The sequence below is a fragment of the Schistocerca gregaria genome, chromosome 5, assembly GCF_023897955.1.
Source record: "Schistocerca gregaria isolate iqSchGreg1 chromosome 5, iqSchGreg1.2, whole genome shotgun sequence".
Classification (NCBI taxonomy): domain Eukaryota; kingdom Metazoa; phylum Arthropoda; class Insecta; order Orthoptera; family Acrididae; genus Schistocerca; species Schistocerca gregaria.
In genome coordinates, this window is record NC_064924.1 from 631,562,146 (window position 1) to 631,581,586 (window position 19,441).

The following is a 19,441-nucleotide window of genomic DNA, read 5'->3' on the forward strand; positions in this document are numbered from 1 at the left end:
ATTTTCACATTTAAAGTGTTTATACCACTACCATATTCAAAACTTGTTAAACAAGTATTACAATCATCTTTTCAGACATGCCAGATGTTAATTTGGAAAACTTTAAAAGTACTATAGACAGTTTTTCCTCTTCATCTAGGTCTTGTCTTAAATCCAGACTGGCTCTTTGACTTTGTTAATTTGTGTGAATCACTGAAATAACATTCAAGAAATTGCACTTACAATATCGCTGCAGAAAATGTTATTCGATATCCAATGTTAGCAGTGATGAAACACAAATAACTAGTGAGTTCAGACACACATTGCATACATAGTATGCCACAAAATACTCCCTTCAGGACCAAGAAGGTAAGTTATACACTTTTGTCAGCCAGTGAAGATGACAATACTGAGTAAACATGAAAGGAAGTGCCAGTATGCCTCATAAATGTCATAGGGCTCATATCAGCATGTGAAGAGAGAAAGATGTGCAGGATGATCAGGTTTCCATAACATGGCTTCAGTCTTTACAATAATTGCTACACTGTAAGTAGTGTTTATGTGGACCTAGTGGATATGAGAGACTCGTACGCAGCACACCGTATTGTGATCACAGCATGTAATGACTGCCAGCTGAACACAAGGTCATAACAGACAGTTCAGTATTTTTCGACAACATTGGGGCACTGTAATGGAATTGGAACTTTCTGCACTGATTCAGATTTGTCTGCTGGGAGATGAATGGATCTTATACAATGGTCAGCTTCCATTGTTCAGAAACTTTGAAGTGCTACAGACTGCAGTAGACATACTAACAATGTCACTTGTATGTTGAATGGCAAAGTGTCGCCCCCACCCTCTTCCAGTGTAGTCCCAGTACAACATGTGCTGTAGTGGAGACTGCATCAATATGAACTTTTGTAGCACCTGAGGTATTGCAGCTCCACACACCATATTTCAGCAGAATAATGCCCATTTAGTTCTGTTGAGTGTTGCATCACAAGAATTCAAAGAATGAAACCTACTGAACTGTAGCCTGCATGTCACCAGTTGAATTTGTCTGGGCTACAGCTGAGTGGCAGTTTTTGTTACTTCACAAGCATTTACAGTGGGGTGCTGAAGTGCTATGAACTCACATGTAAACCAAATGGAGAGAAATATCCAGGTCAGCTTTGATGCCAAGTTATGAGGTATGGAGGCTCTGACCACAGTGTCTAGGGGCTTTATTTCATACTGAATTGTTAGACATTGTTTAGAGTTTTATAAACAATTTAAAGTTTACCACATTTGTTTGTTGTTTTCTCAGCTTAAATATGAATTACCACTTTCTTTGTGATGTAGTTGAAAGTGTTTCACTTTTGGTGCCAGTACCTTAACATTAACAGGAAAATACATAGGAGCCTCTGCATTTTTTGGCTGCAAGCAATGATTTTGATATCTTTGTTTGGTTTCTTTTGCAACTTTATTTGTTTACAAAGTGTGAAAGAGTCAAACTTACCAATAGTTTTGAAGGATTGTAGTTTTAAAACAAGTGTTTTTCACTAAATTTGTTAGATATCCCTTTCGTATGTCTGCCTTATTTTTGAACATTTACATGCAGTTTGTTTTAGTACTGAAAATTATATGTACGGCTTTGCAGCACCATAACATTCTTTACTGTTTTATTATTGTAATTTAATGTAGACAAAAAAGCATATTTGAAGGGAGACCTTTCTTCTAAGTAACTTACCTGAAAGTAATATATTGCATACTGAACTGTTTTGTCATGTCATGTGAATTCAGACTTTTGATACCCAAAAAGTATCCTGACATCAAAATTTGTGAGGCATAGTCCTGTAAAATGACTATCAGTGATAGTACGTGTCAAGATTTTGTATATATTTTTGTGGTAGCTAAGTGAAGAGTTGCATAGTGAGAGGAACAGCAAGAAGTGTGACCATCTCTTTCTCCGATGGTTTTCCATACAGGAAAACCAATCTCAGCTGAAAATGGAAAAATACCAGGCAGCAATTATATGTATGTTTTACATTAACTCAGCACTGGTGTGTTATTTTCTCAAAATTCTGACTGCAATTTTCCCCTCCTTTTTTTTTTAGATCTGTACAGGCTTTGTGGTGATCCTGTAAGGGAGAATGAAGCATTCCAGATGCATTGTAATTACTCACAGATGCTTCTGAAGGACCATTTCCAGTCATCGCAATTGCCAGAACATGTTTTAATAACGTGGAAAGAGGGAAATGTTCCTGTGATTACAGGTAACCCAGCTAGTACATCAAGTTCGTTACTAGTATGAAGGTGACAACTAGTTCCAACACTGGTGATGTGTTGCCTTCAAGACAGTTTGGTTACACCCCAGGAAACCAGAAGAAGATTTAATATCGACTGTTGCCACTGCGAGAAAAAGACGTGTACAGTAACTTCTTGTGTGTACAGTGCAATCATAATGGTTACGGGTGTGTGTGAATAACATTGCAAGCAGATTCCAGATAACACAAATAAAATTATAGAGACTGCACAGAGAGGCTTTATCAAGGGAATCTCCATTGTATTACTGACTGAAGCATCACAGGAAGTTGATTATATGTGCTGTTGTTGATATTTATATCTTTCTTCACTTACTGCATAACGCTTATTCCTGCCAAGGACAATGTGAGCAGTATTATTAATTCATGTTTAAAATGTGATCTGTTAAGAAGTACCATGACATCTCAGTTTCAGATTCTTAAATGTCAGCATCATATCTGTAATTTCAAAACATCGAGCCTGCACTGTTGTGTGGCTGTATACAAAGTGGCCTTAATTTTTTTAAAGAAATGAACTATGCTAGATATAAGAACTGACTGGTATGGTTTGTGTAAATATTTCCTATTTATATAAAAAGATCGGTTAAAGAACTTGTTTTGGAGATACTCTGGTGATGTGAGTTTTATTATGCCCTACTTATTTTAAATCATCCTCTCTCTCTCTCATCTCCCCCTCCCTCTCCCCACCTATTAAAAATGTTTATATGAAGCAAACGTTCCACATTGAAACAGTTTTCCCTACTATGATGATGGTTTTCATATTTTGCCTTTCTTTTCTGAAAGGCATTCTCAGTCCCCTGAAATACAAATGTATGTGGATACTACTTTGTTTTACATATTACACAGTACATTGAGGTTAATAATAGCTCTAGCATTTCCTGATTTCCTGTAAAGAAACAATAGTTGAAATTTCTACTTACAGGGTTTGTAGATACAGCTCTGCAGGTGTTGTTCTGCTTTGTGTCATTCAAATTTTCATTTGTACAGCACTAAGAATGTACACACTAGTTTATTTGAATTGTAGATAGGTGTATATATGAGACTGCCAGTGGAGTAATGGCGTAATCTCCGTTTTTGGAGAAAATAGCTTAGCTTAACATTGTTACAAGTGTCCAAGCTGCAACAGGGTCCATGGAAGCCTGCTGATAACACAAATGGATGCTTGTGTGCTTATCAGTTTGTTGTGTCATAGAATGCAATACTGGCCTAAGTTTTGCATAGGTAGACATGTTAATGATGCACATGATTCGAGGCACTATAAATGAAGTGACAGATGTATGGCTGACGAAGTATTTGCACCATGAGATAAGTTGGAGGCAGACAATCGGAGCAGCCGTCTTTCATTGTGTAGTAGAGTCATCAGAAGATCAAAACAAATTGCAAAATCATTTAGAAAAGATATCTGTATGATGCAAAAATTGGAAATTGACCCTAAATAATTAAAAGTATGAAGTCATTCACACTAGTGTTAAAAGGAATCAGTTAAACTAGACAATAAATCAGTCTAAAATAAAACAATGGAAAATCCAGACTGGAATATAACAGTATTATGAGAAGGAAAGTTGCTACTCACCATATGGTGGAGGTACTGAGTTGCAGATAAGCACAACAAAAAGACACTCACTATTATAGCTTTCACCCATTAAGGCCTTCATCAACAATAGACAGACATATTATGCACACACATTCACGCAAACTGGTGAGGTGTGTGTGCGTGTGTGGTGTTGACGAAGGCCTTAATGGCCATAAGCTATAGATGTGAGAGTCTTTGTAGTGCCAACCTGTGACTCTGGCAACTCAATAATATTGATAAATCAGTCAAATCTAAAGGATGTAAATTCAGCTTAACACCTAGGAATTACGATTAAGAACTTAAATTGGATAGAACATACAGAAAATGTTTTGAGGAAGGTGAACTAAAGACTGTGTTTTATTAGTGGAACACAATAGATCTACTACAGAGAGACTGCCCACACTATGGTTGTCCGACCCCTTTTGGAGTACTGCTGTCTGCTGTGGGATCCTTACCAGATAAAATTAACAGAATACATCGAAAAAGTTCAAAGAGGGGCACCAAATTGTGTATTATTGAGAAATAGGGGAGAAAGTGTTACGGGCATTACACAGAATTTGGGGTGAAAATAATTCAAATAAAGACTTTTTAAATGTGGGCGGGATCTTCTCCACCAATCACCAACTTTCTCCTCCAAACGCGAAAGTATCTGGGTGATGCCGACCTACATGGGAGAAACGATTGTCATAATAAGGGAAATCAAAAGTTCATGCAGTTAGGGAGTGGATTAGTGGAGAATTTGTGTTGAGATTCAATGAACCCTCTGCCAGGCAATTAAATGTGATTATTGTATATTCACAGCCTGTGATATATTTTGCTGATAAAAAACGTGTTAAGGATATATAAATATGTACCACGTCTTCAGATGATGACAGTCCCTTACCCAGACAGACAAGAGTTCAACAATTACCATTTTATCTGCTGACAACTAGACTGCTACCGAGCGAGGTGGCATAGTGGTTAGCACACTGGACTCACATTTGGGAGAAATGCCACGACGGTTCCTTTGAAAGGGCACAGCCGACTTCCTTCCCAGTCCTTCCCTAATCCAATGAGACCAATGACCTAGCTGTTTGGTCTCTCCCCCAACCAACTAGACTGCTAGGGCTGATACTAGACAGGCACATCAGAGAAATGTCAAAGCAACATCAGAGAAATGTCAAAGCAGAAGCCAATGAGTCTGCAATGAAATGAAATGGGCACAAAATATTCAAATATTGGAGGATGGATTTCACGTGTTTTTGCAAATAAAATTATTCACCAATCCCACCTCAGGATAACAGGAGCAAATGCCATAAATAGAAAGAGACATGAAGACAAAAATTTATACAGTTTCCAACATATTAGTTCCATCATGCAAGACATAAATCTGGAAATGATAAATATTTGTCACTATATCTGAGTCTTAAGGCACTCATACCATCTGTATCAAAAACTAGTGTCCTGGTATCCTATAACATGTCTTCTAATACTTTCAATAAAAGCTTTAATCTCTCTTATTTCATCACTCCCTGCCGGAAAGTCCCCTTTCAGATGAAAATTACTGCAGCTAACAGCCACGAAGAGCAGATTAATTGTGAATGCACAACAAAAATTCAATAGTGCTCATATCAGAATACAACAGGATTCAGGAGGGAAATATGCAGATATTTGTTACTACAAGAGGCAGCTGTAGACATACTGCCTAAGGGTACATAACACAGGGAAAAAACTAACCCACCATGTATTTGTGGAGTGAGTGCGATGCTTGTAGAGGACCACAGAAGCTATGTTTTTGCTACACTATATTAAATAATCATAACAAACTCTGATCAGTGCGGTGTTCAAAATCAAAACATCTTTACTGTGCCAGTATATAGTTGATTATGGAGACTTTATAGTTCCTAATGAGCGGACATTTGTAGATAGCATGTGAGCAGGCATTCCGTGCCATAAGTAAAAACTACTTTCGCCCCTTAACTTTTATACAACTACCGACCAGGTATCTGTTATTACTACTACAAGAGGAAAAAATGTTTAACTTTATCTTCATGACAAAGAATTTCTTTTCGATGCTACATTTAAAGAAGAACATTAATGAGTTATTTAATTCTAATGGATGCACTGTTAGTAAACTGAAGAAGAAAATATTTAAAATTAAAAAGGAAAACACTTCCTAATGCTCTGCAAATTTTGCAGAACATTAAGAAGTTTTTTTCTTTGTCAATATTATTACGTTTTTCCAAGCAGCGACAGACAATTCAGTTCATGTAAAAAAAAAAAAAAAAAAAAAAAAAAAAAAAAAAAAAAAAAAAAAAAAAAAAAAAAAAAATCCCTTGTTAGAGTTCATACCTCCCTCCTATATTCCTACCACCAAAACATGCATATATATCTAATCCACTTTGCTAATACCATTCTACTTAATGATGATAAACGTCAATGCCGTAGTGGTCTAAACAACAAAAAATTGTTCAATATGCCAATTTAGAAATTGTTACGAATGTTCAGTTATTTTATGTAACAAATACAACATACACCAAAATCATGTCTATGTACAACACATGAACTGCTATTTCTAACGCCAAGAGCTTTCCAGTACCATTTCCTCATAGCAGGAGGGTTAAGCCATTAATTTGCTCATAGCCTCTCATATCAGGTTTGGCATTGTGTTCATTTGTGTGTGTGTCTGGTCACTTGTCTCACCTGTTGGTTCTATCCAATAGTTTTTCTGCATTAATGGTGCTTCAAGTGCTCTGGGAATGTTTAGTAAACCCCACATGAGTGGAAGAAAGGGATGAAACATTGCACCAACAGCAGGTTAAAATAAGCAATACACAGAAAATCTAATAGTACAAACTGAACACAGCCTTGCAGATGAAGAACAACAGAACTAAACTGAAATAAATTAAGGGGGTGACAAGAGAATTGGAAATAAACGAGCATAATAAAACACACACAGCAGAAACAATCATATGGAGGCAGCCACTATGAAAACAGTGAAACAAAAGTTAATAGCATTATAATAACTAAAGCAGGCGGGGCTCAGCTCGTATGTGGTAATGCATTCGCACTGCTCGAGGCAGAGGGCCAACGTGGAGACTGGCTGGCTGTCAGTGACAGGTGGCTGCTCCTTCAACAGTGTCTGAGAAAGGCAATGGGGTTTACTATTTATTGGGAGCTCTAATGCTAGGTGCATTACGGAGCCACTTAGGCAGACAGCATTCAGGACTGGAAAGAAAACCAAAGTGCACTCTGTATGTCTGCAGACATGCGTTCTGAGGCCATCCTCAGTCCATACAGGTGGCTGGTGGAGATGGTGAAGACTGCTGGCCCTGCACGTGGGTACAAACAGAGTCCCAACAGAAGGCTTCATTAACTTTGTGACGATCTTAGCTACAGATTTCTACATCTTTGTTATCTTCTGGGGATTTGTAGTACTCTAGGACTCCCTCAATTAGTCAGTGGTGCACTACACAAAGGAAGCAGCTACTCAGGTAACAGAGTACTTGTGATGTGCACATAATGTTTTTAGGCTAGGCAGTAGTTTCAGGTACTCTGATGAACACTCGCCAGTTGGTGTGCAGCAAGGGAAGTTGTACTGCATTCAGAGTGACACACTTTTGGTCAAAATTTTAACAGTCAACTGTTGAAGTATTCATAATGAACTCCCCAGGAAAGTTCTTGGAACCGAGAGCCGATGAAACCCCAAATAAAAAGCTCTGAGATATTTAGGGAGTCTTGGCACGTATATTGAAGAGACAGATTAGAGACCGTAGGAGGGTGTGTGCTCATTGCTGTAGACTTGGATGTCTATGGATTAGTTTTGTGTGTGTGTGTGTGTGTGTGTGTGTGTGTGAGGGGGGGGGGGGGGGGGTGTACAGACAGACAGTTGGCAAAATACTTTCGAACATGTTTTTGAAAACTATCTCACACAACCAGCTCGACATCTTAGACCTTGCGGCTACAAATAGGCCGTGGATTAGCGATCATGATGTCATTGTAACAACTATTGCTATGAAAGTAATAATCAGCCAAGAAGGCTAGGAGAGAGTTTTTGCTACATAGAACAGATAAGCAGTTCTTAGAATCTCACTTAGAGAGTGAATTGATGTTCAAGCAGATTGTAAATCACAGTTTGGAGACTTATGCAGCTACTAAGTGGATAAGGAATGGAAAAGACCCACTACGGTTTAATAACAAAATCTGGAAGATACTGATGAAGCAGTGGCTATTGCACTCTATGCTCAAAAGAAAACACACAAAATGATGACAAGGAAAGGTTAGTAGAGATTCATGCATCTGTCAAACGATCTATGCATGAAGCATACAACAACTGCCACCATCATCCCTTAGCAAAAGATCTGGCAGAAAACCCGAGAAAATTCTAGTCCTATGTAAAATCGCTCAGCGGGTCGAAGGCTTTGATTCAGTCCTGCATGGAAGCTGAAGATAGCAAAACAAAAGCTGAAGTTTTAAATTCTGCTAACAAGAAATTGTTCACCCTCATACAAACATACATCATTTGACCATCAGATAGACTCCCATTTGGATGACATAGTAATAAGGACCCCTGGCGCGTAAAAACAGCTGAAAGATTTGAAAGCACATAAGTCACAGGTCCGGATAGAATCCCAATTCAGTTTTACAATGAGAACTCTACAACACTGGCCCATTATCTAGCTTGCATTAATCAAGAATCTCTCACCCAGCACTAAGCCCCAGGTGACAGGAAAAAGGCGCAGATGACTCATGTATATAAGAAGGGTAAAACAACAGAGCCGCAAAATTACTTCTTCAGTTTGCTGCAGAACCCTTGAACATACTCCCAGTTTCGAATATAATAAACTTTCTTGAGGCTGAGAAGCGTATCTCCATGAATTGGCATGGTTTTAGAAAGCATCGCTCGTGCAAAAAAAAAAACTAAGCTTGTACTTTTCTCAACTGATATACTGTGAACTGTGAATGAAGGGCAACAGGAAGAGTGTTTTCTGGATTTCCAGAAAGCATTTGGCAGGCTGTTAACGAAGATATGAGCATATGGAATAAGTTCACAGATACGCAAGTAGCTTGAAGACTTCTCAAGTAATAGAACCCAATATGTTATCTTCGATGGTGAATGTCCATCAGAGACACAATTATCATCGGGAGTGCCACAGGGAAGTGTGATAGGACCACTGTTCTCAATGTACATAAATGATTTGTGGCAGACAGGATTGGCAGAAATCTGTGTGCAGTGGGGTGTTGAAGTTGAGCGACTGTTATAAGATACAAGACGACTTAGCCAGCTCTAAATGTGGAAAAATATTATGTTGATGCAGATGAGTAGGAAAAACAAACCTGTAATGATCAGGGTATTCTGTCTGACACAATCATGTCATCTGGGTATAACATTGTAAATCGATATGAAATGGAATGAACATTTGAGAACTGCAGGGAAGGTGAATGGTCAACTTCAGTTTATCGAAAGAATTTTAGGAAAGTGTGACTCATCTGTAAAGGAGACCACACATAGGATGCTGATGCAACCTATTCTTGAGTACAGAGTGGGATCTGTATCAGGTTGTATTAAAGGATGACATAATAGCAATTCAGAGAAAGACTGCTAAATTTGTTAGTGGCAGGTCTGAACAACATGTAAGTGTTAAGAGATGCTTCGGGAACCCCTGCAGGGAAGGCGATGTTCTTCTCGAGGAACACTATGGAGAAAATTTAGACGACCAGGATTTGAAGCTGAATGCCGAATGTTTCTACTGCCACCAACATACACTGCACATAAGGTACAGAATGATAAATTATGGCTCATATGGAGGCTTATAGACAGTTCTTCCCTGTTTTCCGTTTTTCTGTTTGCGAGTGGAACAGGAAAGGAAATTACTAGTAGTGGTACAGTGTACCCTCCACAATGCACCGTATGCTGGCTTGTTGAATATCTATTTAGATGCAGAAATGTAACAGCACTTGAAAGAACAATACTTTGTGTCAACACCACACAATTGCATGAAAATGTGAAAATTACCCATAAGAAATACTACATAACACAGAACTCACAAGCACCATCACACTGCAACCAATCCACCCAAAATACATAACATATATGAGACCAGTTATATAAATTTCAGAAAACCCCAGACCCACCACATGGCCAAACGTGTATATATAAAAAAGGGTATCACTGATCTCATTCGACATGGAAAACATGTACATCCATCCCCATCACAGGAATAATAGAAATAATGTGTGTGTTAGAATGGATCAATGAACAAAACTACTTCCAGTTTCAGGATGAACATTAACTGCAAAGTGAAGAACTACCCCTGGGATTCCAACTACCAGGAACCTTAGCCAACATTTTAAAATCATATACTGGCACAGAAAATAGTTGAATTCACCCTTGAACAAGAAAAAGACCCACTAAATTTTCTTGGGATACAAATAATAAAGGAAAGCGACAAACATTCTTTCAAAATATACAGAAATCAAACATCCACAGGCACCTCCAACTATCCCAGCAACCAAAAGCTAGCTGCTCTAAGGCACATCTTACACAGTATAAACAAGTTTCTACTGAACAAAAAAATGCATACACTCTACAATCTACCTTACTGTTTGGTGGATAGTGCCTTCTGTACCAGTGTCATTTTCCCGTTATGAAAGGTTCATAATGAGAATGATTGCTAATAAACCTCTGAGTGGGCCCATATCTAATTTTATGTTCATGGTCTTATTTGCAAGAATTAAACCATAAAATAGCTAGAAACAATGGATTTGATACACATGTAGTACACTGACTAAATCAAAAATAAAACCACAGAAAAAAAAAATGCAACATGTAAAATAAACTCCAAGTCCCTAAGTTACACATAAACAATGAAAACATACACAGTGGTGTAAAGGAACAAGGCTTCCATAAAACATACAAAACCAGGGAATCGACAATTTACAGGGAGAGCAGGGAATGTACAAAGTTGTGATGCAGCCAATGTGGTCGAACTGTGAATTGTGCACCTATGTCTGATGTGTATGGGGAAGAGTAGGGACGGGTGGCGCTGCTGTGGGGGCATGGTACGGGAGGGGGGGGGGGGGGGGCTGCCAGTACATAGGCAGAATTATACTGTGCTAGAATGTGAGGAGGGAAGAGGACAGGTAAGGTTTCAGGCACAGAGGCTAGGAGACTTTGGGGTATATTGCAGGGAGAGTTGCCACCTGTGCAATTCAGAAATGCTGGTGTTGGTACGAAGGATCAAGATGACAAAAGCAATGAAGCAGTCACTGAACTGTAGCACATCATGTTGGGCAGCCATACATGCGGGCAGACAGCTTGTTAGTTGTCACACACCCACACAAAGAAAGCAGCACAGTAGTTGCAGCTTAGTTTGCAGATCACGACTGCTTTCATAGATAGTCCTGCCTTTGATGGGATACGAGGGTTGTATTTTAAGTAAGGGCCGTTTTTATTTTTAAAAAAAGATACAAATACTTTTGTAAAAAAAAACTTTTTATTTTCTGATTCTACACACTTTTACCTATTTTTCTACATAGTTGCCTTGTTTATTTAAGCACTTGTCATATCGTACAACTAAGTTTTTAATTCCCTCTTCAAAGAATTCGGCCGCCTGCTCCGACAGCCAAGAGTAAGAGTTCACGCGGCCACTTTCACTTCATCGTCGTCATTGAAGCGCTGCCCGCCAAGATGGTGTTTCTGATACCGGAAAAGGTGAAAATCGCTACGAGCAAGGTCGGGGCTGTATGGTGCATGGTCCAAAACTTCCCAGCCAAAAGAATCAATCAAATCCAGTCTTTTGAGAGGTGTAAGGCCTAGCGTTATCGTGCAGGAGCAAAACTCCTTTTGTCAGCATGCCGCACCTTTTGTTTTGAATTTCTCTGTGGAGCTTCTTTAGAGTTGCACAGTAGGCATCTGAGTTGATTGTCGTTCCTCGTTGCATAAAGTCCACTAGCAAAACACCGCGCCGGTCCCAGAACACAGTTGCCATAATCTTGTGCTTTGACAGCATCTGTTTGGCTTTGACCTTGACGGGTGAGGTTGTGTCGCCATTCCATCGATTGTCACTTGCTTTCGGGAGTGTGATATGGGATACCCATGCTCCATCCCCAGTGACAATTTGACTCAGCATGTCATTCCCTTCTTCCTCGTAACGAATCAAAAAGTCCAATGAAGTGGCAAATCTCTTACCTTTGTGGTCCTCTGTGAGGAGTCTGGGTACCCACCGAGAACACAGTTTCTTAAAGTTTAGGTTTTCAGACACAATTTTGTATAAAACTGATCTTGAAACTTGTAGAAATTCCAAAGAAAGAGTGGAAATTGTGAATCTTCTGTCCTCACGAATCTTTGTTTTGACTGCAGCCACCAAATCATCTGTGATCACAGAGGGCCAGCCTGAGCGTTCTTCGTCATGGATGTTTTGATGGCCATTTTTAAACTCTCTAACCCATTGACACACTTTACCTTCACTCATTGCATTCAAGCCATAAACTTCTGTTAACAGACGATTAATTTCTGCAGCTGTGATAGGCTTCTCGCGGCCAAAAGACGTATCACTGACCGTATCTCACACGCGGCGGGCGATTCAATAATCGTAAACATTATAAACTAGCACAGCGATGCATACACGTCAGCTACAGAGCTGCAACTTGCAACAGTGTGAATGGGAAGGATGCTGGCAAGTGGCGCGGTGGCTTGTTGCGGCGTCCGCGTGAACTACGGGACTATACGCGTGAACGGCCCTTACTTAAAAAACAACCCTTGTAGATGTGTCGTTTACCTGGAAGGTGGGAGGAGGATCCATAAGACAGGTCTTGCATCTAGGTCTATTGCAGAGATATGAGGCAAGGGACTGGGAAGAGAGGTGGAGTACACAAGGACAAGGACACTGTGCATATTCAGTGGGTGATGGAATATCACTGTGGGAGGTGTGGGCAGTGTAGCGGGTTCTCATTTCAGGGCATTACAGGAGGTATTTCAAAGCCTGACAGAGAATGTGAGTCCATTGCTTTGGTCTTGGATAGTACTAAGGAAAGGAGGGCTCCTTGTGGCTGTACAGTGGGTATGTGGGAGGTGGTAGATGACTGGAGAGACAAGACATGGAAGAAATGTTTCTGAACAATGTTGGGAGGGTAGTTTCAGTATGTGAAGGTATTGGTGAGACCCTCAGTAATTGGGATAGGACTGGTCCTCACTGCAGTTGCAATGGCCATGGGTGGTTGGGCTGTTCCCACTCCAACGCTACACAGCCTTCTATTCCGCCAGCACACCCACAATCTCTTTCCCCTTCTCTACTTTTCTATCTCCCCCACCACCAAACAGCCCTACATGGTCTCCACCACATACCTGCATGTTCCCAAAAGCAGCACTATACCAGATTGCTGTTCCTGCCAGGTGCAGTAGCAGTCTGGCCACGGGGCTGGAGACAATAGTCGTGTGTGTTTTCTATTTCAGAAGGTGTTTTGCCTGAAAGCTCAAATCTATAGCAATTTTTTCATTGTGCCTGTCTGCAACTCTGTCTCCTCTATATGGTAAGTAGCAATCTATCCTTTTCATAATATTGTTGTTATTCCACCTTGTACTTTCCACATTTTAAACGTATATAAAAATACACATTCAATAGTTGGAAACAACATTTAAAACATAACATAAAGTGAGAGAGTTTGTATTCTTAGTGCTGTCACACTGAAAATTCAAATGACAGAAAGCCAAACAACAGTTCTGTAGAGCAGCATCTACAAACTCTGCAAGTAGAATTTCGAATTATCATCAAATTATAGAGAAATTTCTCGTGAAAATAGTTTTCTTAACAACATGCAGCAATTCTTCAACAATGATCATTTGACACAAAAAGGAACCACTGTATTTGTTCACTGCTTGTTGTGACATTTCTGTATTTAGATTGTTTAAATTTGTTAAATTAACACTACATGTCATGTGAGGACTTGAACCAATACTGTCCTTCATGGGTAATGCTCTTCCAAAATAGTCCCCTGAAAATACCTCGGAGACAGATTCAAAGTTTCAATCTGCCCGAAATCCTCGAGTGCACTTTCATAAGCTCAGTTGGAAGAACACTGCCTGCAAAAGACACAGACACAAGTATATAGCCAGGTGTATGTTTTCCTTTACTATGGTACTGCAATTCCTGAGCTTATAATTGATAGTGCAGTTTCACTTGCCATGCTGAAGTAAGTTTACGTTCAACAATGTCAGTGGTTTTGCTTTCCATGGGGTTGGAAATTCTTATACATGACAGGTTTCTCCATACACACCTCAGCTGTCCTATTTGTGGCACAAACTAAATGTCTACAGTTTCTAACAACACAATGACAGTATATGCTTACACACTGTAGTCTTTTTTAAAATCTATGACTGACAAATACAGCATACAAAAAGTTAATTAATAACTAAAACAGAAAAGGCTTTGCTTTACTCAAAAGTTGTGTAAACAATTGACAGTCTCCTTGTAGCTGTGAAAGGCGACTACAGGATCAATGAAAATTAAATTCTAAATTCAACTGTAATCATTACTTTACATATGATGCTGCTATAAGGTGTAATGGCTTGAGTCACTGTGACACACACATACCAATTAAGTTCCACTTGTACCTTGTAAATAGAATCTTCTTCTATTGATTTTGTACCTTTTACTGACTTAATACAAGAACACTGTATCCTGAGGCACTCAGTATGTGAACACAATAGATTTTATTATACCTTCCCTAACAGAATCAATGTCAGGTCCTACACAAAAATTAAATAGCACTGAACCACACACAATGCGTCTATCACCTGTCCCCATTGGATACCTTCCCATTTTGTTGAGGACAACCCCAACTCTGTAAATTTTATTCCTCTGAATATACACTGGGCGGTCAAATGTAATTTCAACAAGTGAGGCATAAGAAACTCGTGAAGTGACATGCGTGTAAGTCAGTCGACTGCCATCAGAATCGAGAAGGTGTGCGTAAATGACCTCTGTGTAAGATTCGTGCAACTGTGGGCCATCATATCGGAATGGTGGCGGTGGTGGACATATCTGTGTAGGAACCTGCCAACAAAATAAGGAATTGTAATTTACAAATTTAGTTTTTAAGTCATTTTGACAATTAAAAGAACTATACACAGTGTGAGTAAAAATGATTACCAAGTACCTGAACTCCGAGCACACAGATATTTCTGTCGACAGTGAAGGATACTGAGCAGTCCAGATTGCTGGTATTATAGCCATGTGGCTGAGGTGAAATATTTCGTAAGCAATAGTATTTCTGACCTTCTCGGGCTTCTCCTGGAAGCTGAATAATGTGCTTATCTTCACCTGCTGGTCGTTTCCTTGGTACACTGCATGTGGAAAAGCTTTCAGGAAGAGTAACTTTTGTTGCTGTCTTAGAAGATATATTCATTAGAATGGCGAAACTTTCATCTTTAGTTAGAAGGGGTGAAAGTGCTGGGCCTTCCGCAAATTCTGCTGGAGTAAGTGTTAAAAACCGTATTTTTCCAATAGCAGAACCGAGCACACTTCGCATGGATTTGATATCAACACCTGAAAATGGAGGACAATGATAGTTAATCTGATGCACAGCGCAAGCCTACTGCATGATACTGTAATTATTGAGTAGATACAAATACATATATCAAAAACAAATCTTTATACATAAATGCAGTAAGAAGGACTTTTATGCTTAATCTCATTCCCCTTCTTGTCTACACAAATAATAATAAAATGAAAAGTATAGATATTTAAAGTGACTTCTTTCACATTCAAAACAAACAATTACTACAAACAGCTATTCAGATCTGCCTCCTGTAATTAATCCCAGACTAGCAAGAAAACAAAAAGATTATGTAAAAATATGATTGCCCAGTAGTAATAAGAAATTTAATTTGAGACATTCTTACCTCGACGAGAGCACTCCGCTGCTGCCCAGCGTTGTACTGCTTCAAACAATTCAAGTTCTGAATTTATAGACAGTTCTTCTTGATCAAGAATTGTCTCTAATGTTGAAACTTCAATGTCTTCAAAACTGCCTTCACGCAGGACAGCTTCTGTTTCAGAGCAAATTATCTGTGGTTGTAAGAGAAATTGTACCAGAATAAAAGCTTCACATCAATACGTATACCACACACATCAATTAGCTTCAGGTATAAGGACTTATGTACTTTTTATGACAAGAAAATGGAAACCACACACACACACACACACACACACACACACACACACACACACACACACACTTTACTGAGTGCAAACACTTGATGTTGGAAACCAAACTTGTTCAATGGAAGGACTAAGGAAGGTAACAACTGTATAACTGAGGTGTCAATAAGCACATAAGCAAGACTGAAAACATAGCTAAGCTTTCAGATGATGTCCTTCAAAACTAATTAGTGTTCCTTTCAGTTTAACAACTACATCACAGAAGTATGAAAATTATGAAATTCCTGATCAAAGGTATTGATAAGATTGTGTAAAAGCATTTAAAGTTAAAGATGAAACTACAAGAAAGATATTTTTAAGAAGCAAATAAATAAATAAATGAATTTATCTCAGTCTGAAAAAGTAAAAAGACACAAATAATAATAACAGGATATTTGAATGAATGAATCAATGGCAAAAAGAATTAAGTCATTTTTTCTTAATTTTCAGGAGTAAGAACTGTTCTGTGGTAAATTACTAGACTGGTAAGGTTCAACAGCATATGAATAGCAGCTATTTTCTTTTTATTGATATTTTACCATGCCAAAGCCAGAAACCTACATTTTTGTTATGTGGTATGCCATATGTCCACCCATTTTTCAGAGATACTTTTATTTTGTAATAATGAGGCTACCATGTAAAAAATACATAATTTTTTTGTTTCTTATAATTTCCATATATTTTTTATTATTTTTGTCCCATCATGTGTTTGTGAGTTCTTCTCAACTGATGATACACATAACAAAGTCTTGATGTAAAGAATTGCATGTTAGGAGAAAATTCTGCATGAAACCAAATGTCAGTTCCTGAACACTGGGTTTTTATTTCCAGTTGATACAGTACTTCTGCTGGAATGCTACTCTGCCTATTACACTACAGGGTTTGTATAAAAAGTAATGAGACTGAGTTTGTGAATCAAAATTTATTGTAAATATCACTACAACCACTTAGTACTTGAGAGTCAACCACCCACTGCATGTGATATTTCCATGCTTCAAACGCTGAGTCTGGGATGGCCTTCAAAGCCCTCCTTGTGGCGGCTTAGACCTCCTCCAGTGTCCTTTCAGGGAAGTTTTTAGTTTGGGAAACAAAACAAAGTGTCTCGCGGGGCCACATCAGGACTGTACCCCGACTGGGGATTTATTGGAATCCCTTTCTTGGCCAGCTAGCTTGCCATCATGAAGCAGGTGTGACACGGCGTGTTGTCATGATGCAGCTTCCAGTCATCAGTGATGGCTGGCCTCACGCGATGGACCTGGCTATCAGTCTCTTGAACACTGTGCAATAAAAAGCACTGTTGACAATTTGACCCTGGGCACATACTCATGATGAACCCTGTCCGACTTCGAAAAATACAATCAGCACTCCTGTGCTTGATTTGTCTCCGGGTTGCACTCACACAAGTTTCGTCCCCGGTGCTAATGCTATCTAAAAATCCCAGATCAGCCTCAAGGCTCTAGATACTGTCTTGGCAGGTGTCCCCATGTGCTTGCTTTTGAGTGTCTGACAAAATCTTCGGGACGATCTTGGTGCAGATCTTCCTCATCGACAATTCTTAGGTGGTGGTGATGCAAACTGTCATTTTATCAAATCCGAGGTCATCTGCTGTCATCCTGACACTCATCCGATGGTCGGTCTTGAATAAAACACACACACACGGTCGGTGTTTTTGTCAGTTTTGCTGGTTGATGGGTGTCCAGAGTGATCCTCATCCTCAACGCTGTCCCGGCCCTCTTTAAAGCTCTTCAACCACCTGAAAACCTGCACTTCTGACAGGCAATCATTGCCATAGTCTTTCCGACACATATCCAAAGTTTCCATACCTGATATTCCTAGTTTCACACAAAACGTGATGGTGTAACATTGTTCGATTGTTTGCTGCATGTTGCACCACAACCGACGACTTTGCTGCCAAGACAAGAACCTGTAGGCGATTGGCACGCCGTGCATTCGGGGCCAGGCAACCCTCTACAGTCGCATCAGCCTCATTACTTTTTATACAAAACCTGCATTCTTGACACTATTTAAACTGATGCCTCTTCAGTGGTTTTACAGTTGGGGAATAAGAGCCACAGAAATGGTATTTCTTGTCAAAAATTCATTAATGTATATTTCCATGTAACAGGAAACTTTGTTGAACTTCATGATCCAGGTGTATCCAGTTAACCAATCTAGGTGTATCCAGTTAACCAATCTTTTTCCCGGGTCTGTCAAAAACTTCCTAGTGTAAAGTTTGACTGACAATTTGTACTAGAGGAACAAATTTTGTTTGTGGTGGTTCCCCTGACTATCAAATTCGGAATTGTTCATTTTCTTTCACTTGGGATGGGAGAGTGTTTTCAGGGTGCCACTCCTAAGTTTGGTGTTTTGTCTCGGGATCATATGATCTGATTTGTCACCTGTGTTAATGTGACAATAGTTCTGTCTAGCAGAAGATGGTCCAGAAGATAGAGATACATTCTTCAGACTTGCTTTTCTAAGATATGAGATTTTTGAGAATCATCTCTACATGTCCACATCCCATGTTAAAATTTTATGGATGCTAAACACATTCAGATTTTACTTGCTACCAGTCAACAGTCTGACCTCATAAAATACTTCGCTCTTTCTACAATGTCAGCTGTTCTTGAGGTTGACCATAGTTCTATGCAAGCATCATTTTCTATTTCTTGGTGGACCTGCTGAAAAGAACCTGTGCCACCTGTACGAGGAATGATCTACAGGGTGACACACGGGAGACAGGCGGTTTTTAATGAAATAATACTCAGCCAACTTTAAAATACATGCATGTTTATTTACACAAAATCAAAGCTCATTATTTGCCATTTTAGTTAACAAAGTTATTTGTGAAAAATAATGTCCTCAAGGTGATGTCCATCATTTTGAATGCAAAACTCAAGTTTCTTCTCAAAATCCTCCATCACACAGACTAAAATCTCTGCAGGGATGGCAGTAATTTCTTCAATGATTGCATTCTTCAACTCGTCCAAATTTCGTGGTTTGTGGATATAGACACAGTTCTAAGGTACCCTCACAGAAAAAAGTCACATACTGGAGACCTGGGAGGCCAAGGAACATTGCCAAAACATGAGATAATCTGGCCAGGAAACATGCGTCTAAGAACTGTCATTGAAGTGTTTACGGTGTGCGATGTTGCCCCATCCTGCTGGAACCAAACACATTTTAAAGGGATTTGTCGTCTTCTTAGTTCTGGTTTCAAGAATGTTTCAAGTACACAAATGTAACGAACCGAATTAACAGTAACTGTGGCCTGATTCTCTTAAAAATTAAGGTACAATAATGCCAACAGAGCCAAGAGCACACCACACTGTTACATTTTCTGAGTGTGCTGGTGGATAAGTTGTGGCTGCTCTGGGGCCCAGTAACGTAGGTTTTGCTTATTCACG

General features: G+C 39.3%; 2 protein-coding genes across 3 annotated transcripts in view; one reads left to right on the forward strand and one right to left on the reverse strand.

Moving 5' to 3' along the window:
• LOC126272207 (MAU2 chromatid cohesion factor homolog) overlaps positions 1-2,873 on the forward strand; it is a 179,790-nt gene extending 176,917 nt beyond the window's left edge. For both annotated transcript variants that reach the window (XM_049974889.1, XM_049974891.1), the window contains exon 10: positions 2,076-2,873. In XM_049974889.1, the coding sequence (XP_049830846.1) occupies positions 2,076-2,272 (197 nt within the window). In that variant the 3' untranslated portion in view covers positions 2,273-2,873. The remainder of the gene's footprint in view (positions 1-2,075) is intronic.
• Positions 2,874-14,233: 11,360 nt separating this feature from the next.
• LOC126272208 (BTB/POZ domain-containing protein 6-like) overlaps positions 14,234-19,441 on the reverse strand; it is an 83,885-nt gene continuing 78,677 nt past the window's right edge. The window contains exons 6-8 of the mRNA XM_049974892.1: positions 15,737-15,902; positions 14,992-15,380; positions 14,234-14,888 (exon numbers count right to left, since the gene is read on the reverse strand). Coding sequence (XP_049830849.1) covers positions 14,523-14,888; positions 14,992-15,380; positions 15,737-15,902 — 921 coding nt within the window. The 3' untranslated portion in view covers positions 14,234-14,522. The remainder of the gene's footprint in view (positions 14,889-14,991; positions 15,381-15,736; positions 15,903-19,441) is intronic.